At 38.5% G+C, this 7272-nt stretch overlaps 1 protein-coding gene across 1 annotated transcript in view; it reads left to right on the forward strand.

Moving 5' to 3' along the window:
- Positions 1-212: 212 nt before the first annotated feature.
- The window catches only part of TNFAIP6 (TNF alpha induced protein 6), a 23975-nt gene continuing 16915 nt past the window's right edge, over positions 213-7272 (forward strand). The window contains exons 1-2 of the mRNA XM_008057419.1: positions 213-383; positions 5448-5585. Of these exons, the coding sequence (XP_008055610.1) occupies positions 290-383; positions 5448-5585 (232 nt within the window). The 5' untranslated portion in view covers positions 213-289. The remainder of the gene's footprint in view (positions 384-5447; positions 5586-7272) is intronic.

Below are 7272 nucleotides of genomic sequence, written 5' to 3' on the forward strand. Positions count from 1 at the left end.
GATAAATGAACTCCTTTCTGAGTAAGTGAATTTTAAAACGTAGATGATCATTCTGTATCTCTAGTTTTGGTTGCCAATGCAAATGAGTCAGAGGATTTGCCTCAGACACTGAGATAATTGTGTAACTCTACAGCAGAAAATGCCATTGGAGAGTACTTGCTGACCTCACAGTTGAAAAAAACGATTTAAAAGATGTGGAAACCAGATGTTTCAGTCACATTTCAGCCACTGCTCTGAGAATTTATCGTGAGCAGTCCCGGCAGACTGTTATTTCTCTACAACTGAAGATATGATCATCTTAATTTACTTATTTCTCACGCTGTGGGAAGAAGTTCAAGGATGGGGATTCAAGGATGGGATTTTTCATAACTCTATATGGCTTGGTAAGAAACTTCACTCATGAGATTCTTGGTGGAAATGTCAATCCTTTGAATCATAGAGAAGAGAATCAAGGCAGTACATTTTTCTATTCTGTTCAAAGCTGATATTTTCAAAGAAAATGCTTAAAAATGGTAACCCATAGGAATGCGTATTTTTTTTAAATGTTCTTATCTTATAAAAGTTAAAATAGCATTTTATAAAGTGGATAACGTGGATTGCTTGGTAAAAATAGCGGTTAGTGTTTATATTTAATATGCAAATATATTTAAACATGTTTTCAGAGCAAATGTAGTAGCATAGTGAGGAGTATTTCTTTAACAAACTAAAACTACCAATATGTTCTTTTGTTTTGATTTCAATGCGTTTACAATCATATTTCAGAACCAGAACAGGTAAACTGGAGTATACAAAAATTTTTGTAATCATTGTTGCATGTACTCAGAGCTTTATTGTATATCTTAGTTTTCCCAAATATTTTTTGACGAGTTTCACAAAGCCAGCTTGAAATACAGAAAAAAGATGAAAAGGATTTCTTCTTCTGAATATGTTCTTACCACTTTGATTCTTTTTGCATATGTTGTCCATGTAAATACTTTTCTAACCTTTTTGTTGAACAAGGAAAGTTTCTTTTTAAAAATTTTGTGTTGTTAAATGTAAGGAATGGCATAGGCCAAATGGTGAAGATAAACAGTAGATCAAAAAAAACAAAATAGAGAAAACCCAAAATACTCTTTATAGTACACTAAACAATGCTTTAATTCTCATGATACAAATTGATAATACTTCATGAATTGTTTAGGGAAAAAAATTGATGGATTCTTATATAGAACAAAGAAACAAAGAGAAGGCAAAAATTAACCTACTTCTTGGTTTATGCTTGCTAAACAACACACACTTGTAGAATGTTTTCCTTTTAGGCATGTTTCTCTCTGGTAATAACTGCAACCATGTGGATTTCATTAAAAAGACTGATTTGTAATGCATACCCTTGCCACCTCTTTTTTTTTCAGCTTGAGCCAGTGAACTAGTTTCAATGTGATCCATTCAGTCAAGATGGGTTCTGGAATTTAGTAGAGAGATGAGCATATCTCTTTTATTTTCACTGCACCCAATCAAATTTAGAAAACATATTCATGTTTTTCAGAAAGTTTTTAAATTTCATAAAGCTAGTAAAGAATTAAACCCATATAGATAAACTGAAATGTCAAAGTCTCTAATAATCAAGTAATTTGAAGGGTTTTTTTTTTTTTTTAAGTAATGTTGTATATTACAAAAATGTAAACCTGGACAATTGAAGTTCTGCTGCATAGGTAGAGAGGAGGAAATCCAAATGTTTGTTAATAATAAGCTGCAAATACGAGGCTCTGGATATTTGCAAATTGCTTCAATCTGGGACGAATTATTGACCAGTCAGCCTAGCACAGATTGTTTACAGTTGGTTGGGTCAATATAATATTAGAAAGTATTTAGGAAGAAAAGAGTTGATTAGAAAGCATGAATCTGTTAGCAACTATCAAGAACAAGACACTTCCAATTCTTTTAAGTTATGGGTCCAAACAAGTAAAACGAGAAGGTTGAAGTAAGGAATCCCTAAGGCTTATTTTAACTCTAGTATATCCTCTAATTATTTTTTTTTCTTGAGTTGGCGTCTCACTCTGTCACCCAAGCTGGAGTGCAGGGGCATGTTCACGGCCACCGCAGCCTCGACCAGCTGGCTTCAGACTATCCTTCCACCTCAGACTTTCCATAAAGTTGGAACTACAGGCACATGCTACTATGCCTGGCTAATTTTTTTTTTTCTTCTTTTATTGGAGAGATGAGGTCTCGCCAAGTTGCCCAGACTGGTCTCGAAACCCCGGGCTCAGGCAATCTTCTTGCCATAGCCTCCCAAAGTGCTGCGATTACAGGCGTGAGCTACTGCGCCCGGCTCTAATTTCTTAAATTGTACTTTAAACAAACAAGCAAACAAAAAAAAAAGCTTAAAGGCAAGAAATTTCAGTTTCCATGGATCTTGAAAATTGAAAATGCATAAATAAGCAATTCTTTTCAGTCCTTGTTGAATTTGAAAAAGAAGGAAAAGGAAAAGTAACATATCTTGAGTTCCTACTAGGGTCGGAAGCGAACATTATTCCCATTTGAAAGATGAGAAAACTGAGGCCTATCAAGTTATACAAGATTATATGACTCTTCCACAGTGGAACCAGCAGTGGAAAGCAGAGTCAGCATTCCATTTGTTGGCACTTGCTAAATGGAGAAAAAACTATATTGGTTAAACCAATTATCAGTTTAAAAAAATAAATTACTATTGACTAAAAAAATGAATAAAATCTTATTTCTTCTGAAAGGCAAAATTGGGATTCATTGTAAAAAGATCCATTTTAATAGCGTCATATTCCAAATTGAGGAATACTTTAAAAGTAATGCCTTGTTTAAAGTTGTCAGGTAGGTTCACCAAGAGTTCTCAATTTGTTCCTAAAGCAAGATGCTGGGAAGTTGGTTCTCTGTGAGAAACAATGTGGAATGTTGAATTTAATAAATTAAATTGAAAATTATTTATAACATATAATATTTTTGCTATTTTTGTTACTAGACAAGTATCAGCAGATATCAAAAGATTAAGAAAAATTACTGACAGGAAAATATAAAACTTCTTTTTTGATTTGTAAATGTTGTTCCGGTCAACATTATATTTTGATTTTGGAGTAAAATACCAAGAAAAATCAATTTGAGAAAACTTGGCATATGTTAAAGTAATTTCTACAAAAATTTTTTCAAAGAAAGATTCCTTAGTCTATATTTTCAGGAAATAGATATAATTTTAACATTTTTTAATAATCAACAATCTCTATTATGATACAAAAGTTAAACATAGCTGGGCTCGGTGGCTCAGCCTGTAATCCCGCGCCTTTGGGAGGCTGAGGTGAGTGGATTGCCTGAGCCTGCGGGTTCGAGACCCACCTGGGCAACTTGGTGAGACCTCATCTCTACAATAAATCAAAAAATTAGCCGGGTGTGGTAGCGTGCGCCAGTAGTTCCAGCTACTTGGAAGGCTGAGGCGGAAGGATCACCGGAGCCCAGCAGGCCGAGGATGCGGTGGCTGGGAGTGGCCACTGCACTCCAGTCTGGGCAACAGATTGAGACTTCAACTCAAAAAAAGAAAAAGTTAAACATGACTCCCTTTTCTACCAAAAGCCTTATTGTTCCTCTATTTCAAGATAAAGCATAATGTTCACTAATGTCCAAGTTTCTTCAGGAAAGAACTTGACCCATAGTGCCTAGCAAAATATCCCTTGGTATAATACTTAAAATAAACCAAACTGAGGCCGGGCATGGTGGTTCATGCCTATAATTCCAGCACTTGGGGAGGCCAAGATGCGAGGATTGCCCCAGCCCACGAGTTCGAGACCAGGCTGGGCAACTTGGCAAGATTTCATCTCTACAGTAAATCAAGAAGTTAACTGGGCATGGTGGCGCATGTCTGCAGTTCCAGCTACTTGAAAGGCTGAGGTGGAAGGATCACCTGAACCCAGCCGGTTGAGGCTGCAGTGGCTGTGAGCACGCCACTGCACTCCAGCCTGGGCAACAGAGTGAGACTCCAACTCAAAAAAAAAGGGGGGAGGAGGAAACAACTTGACTGGTTATGATGTTCCTGGAATCCTCTGACCTACAAGCATCAGATTGATGAGGGCCTTCTGTGTGAGTAATAGACTTTACCATATAATATATAAGAGTGGACTCCCTTGGAGGTTAGAAAACAGAAAATGCCAAGCATTATCTCTGTGATAGTGTCAACTTTACAAGAAACTATATTTCTACTTCCCTTGAACTCATGTCTTGCTGCGTGCCGAGAAATCTTAATGGTAGCTGGTTACACAGACCATGGTACAAAGATTTAACCATAATCTGGCAGACTACATAGAAGTAACTACAGAGCTAATGTCATGACTATTATCCTGGGAATCTTTTCACATTGTTTCTATGGCAGAAAGCACTCCAGACTCAAAACAACCCATTCAAACAGTGATCTATTGAAAGACAACTCACACATGACTTAACACTTCCTAAAATATGTTGGGAACATGTGAACTAAAAGACAAATCAGATAAAAACGTAGACTCTGACTGGTAGTTAGGTGTGTCCGGTTTTTTCTCTGCTGTGTTTGAAGCTATTTTTCTTTTCCTTAAGAATTTGTATTTGTTTGCTTTGGATTCCTCCTGACCTTTCTTCAATTTTTATTTGTTTATTAAATTCATAATTATATTGCATTAGTCATTTCCCTCAAATGGATATTTTGGCTTATTTTTCTCCATCATTGTGAGCCTGCATAATGGAATCGATTTCCTTTTTTTTTTTTTGAGTTGTAGTCTCACTCTGTCCCCCAGACTGAAGGGAACTGGCATGCTCACGGCCACCACAGCCTCTACCTGCTGGGTTCAGGCGATCCTACCACCTCAGCCTTCCAAGTAGCTGGAACTACAGGCACGCACCACTATGCCCGGCTAATTTTTTTTTTATTTATTGTCGAGATGAGTTCTCACCAAGTTGCCAGGGCTGGTCTTGAACTCGTAGGCTCAGGCAATCCTCTCACCTCGGCCTCCCGATGTGCTAGGATTATAGGTGTGAGCCACCACGCCCGGCTTAATGGGCTCATTTTCATTTATTTATTTTGCCTTCACATCCTTTTTTCTTCCTATTGCTTACTTTTCCAAGTTTTTATATGACTTAAACCCAAAATAAAGTCAATACTTTATCACCTGTGGATAGTGTAAAAATACAATGTTGTAGTAAAAACTTCCTTTCAGGTCATCAGGTCAAAAACATAATTTAGCCTCAAGCTTCTGCCTGTGTCCCTAAATTCTCCTAGAATTCCCCTCATTCATATGTTTTCCCCCAAAGTTTTCTAACAATGAAAACTTAGCCACCCAAGGCCGCTGACCCAGAAAGCCTTTTGGCAGGAACAATAGCTGATGTAATCTTCCAGCTGAGGCCACGAAATTTCCCTTGTTCCACAAGAATGAAGAATGAAGAATGAAATAGTACACTTATAATGTTGTGTGATTTCACAGAACAAGCAGCAGGTGTGTACCACAGAGAAGCCCGGTCTGGCAAATACAAGCTCACGTATGCAGAAGCCAAGGTGGTCTGTGAATTTGAAGGTGGCCGTCTTGCAACCTACAAGCAGCTAGAGGCAGCCAGAAAAATCGGTAACTGATTTGACAATGATTTTTCTTCTTTTTCAACCTTAGGGGAGAAAAACAGTTCACCTTCTCTGTAACCCTTAATAAGACTTCTCTCTTCGGCCCATTCTGATAGTTCTCTAAGCCCCTAACCATCTGCCTAGAGTTGGTGGATGTACTAACAACTTATTTGAGATCACAACCCCATGTGAGCTTAAAAAAAGAAAGTCAAAGCGGCGACCTCATTATTTCAATGTCATTTAAGTTTTTCACTAATTTTAGTGTCATTGCTATTCATGTTTAGTATTCTACCTCTTCTTGACTTCTAGGTACAGGTTTCTTTGGTGGGTTTTTCTTTTCTTTTCTTTTTAAAGCAGGATTTATTGAGAGGACAGAAAAGCTCCCACAGTGAGAGGGGACTTGAAGGGGTTACCCGGGTTTTTGTTTTGTTTTGTTTGAGTCACTCTGTTGCCCAGGCTGGAGTGCAGTGGCATGCTCACGGCCATCAAAGCCTTGACCTGCTGGGCTCAGGTGATCCTTTTACTTCAGCCTTCCAAGTAGCTGGAACCGCAGGTGCACAACACCACACCCAGCTAATTTTTTGAATTATTGTAGAAAAGAGGTCTTGCCAAGTTGCCCAGGCTGGTCTTGAACCCCTGGACTCAGGCAGTCTTCTCACCTTTGCCTCCCAAAGTGCTGGGATTACAGGAGTAAGCCACTGCACCCGGTCTCCTTGACTGTTAAATGAGGCTATGGTACTACATTGAGTCTTACAAGGAAATTTATTTGGTAGGAGAAACATTAAATTTAGTGACTTGTTTTCCTTTTTTTTACATTAAGTGGGAGAACGTATTTGTACTTTTGGTTCAAAAACTATGAGGAAAATGAGAATTAAAATAAAGTTGTAAAATAGGAGAAAGATGAAGACCCCAGCAATTATCTGGTGTTATTTGTTTTTTTATAAAACACAGGTGGCTACTATCTCTCCTGGACTTTCAGGAAAATGGGCCACCCCCATTCAGAACTCCTTTGCTGACATCATATTGCCAGCAAAGTTTATGCTATTATTTTATATTACCCAAGACAAAAATAATGGTGTTCTCTCAAATGCCCCAAAGTCATCTCCGGTTGACGGCTCATTTATAATCACAAGGCTTGTGGGAAAAAGAACTGGAATGATGGGGACAAAGGCCTAAGTCTTTTTTTTTTTTTTTTTTTTTTAAGTTCGAGCCTCACTCCTTCGCCCAAGTTGGAGAGCACTGGCATGCTCACAGCCACCCCAGTGTCGACCTGCTGGACTAAGGCGATCCTTCCACCTTAGCCTTCCAAATAGCCAGAACTGCAGGCACGTGCTACCATGCCCAGCTAATTTTGTTTGTTTTTGTGTAGAGATGAGGTCTCACGAAGTTGTCCAGGTTGTTCTCCAGCCCGTGGGCTCAGGCAATCCCTTCACCTTGGCCTCCCAAAGTGCTGGAATTACAATCTTAAGCGACTGCACTTGGCCTTGGCCCAAGTCTTTACTAGCCATTCTGGACTTCTAGTAAAATTACTCTTGGATGGCACTGGCAGTTATTAGAACAACTTCTGAGGTTTAGCAAGGGAACAGGGCTGAGCCTTTGAAATTTATGAGAGAATTTATTCTTATTCAAATCTTTAAAAATATTGCTAATAAGCCGGGCTCGGTGGCTCAGCCTATAATCCCATGCCTTTGGGA

Source organism: Carlito syrichta, unplaced genomic scaffold (assembly GCF_000164805.1).
Source record: "Carlito syrichta isolate Samal-C Ts95f unplaced genomic scaffold, Tarsius_syrichta-2.0.1 Scaffold303009, whole genome shotgun sequence".
Taxonomy (NCBI): Eukaryota; Metazoa; Chordata; class Mammalia; order Primates; family Tarsiidae; genus Carlito; species Carlito syrichta.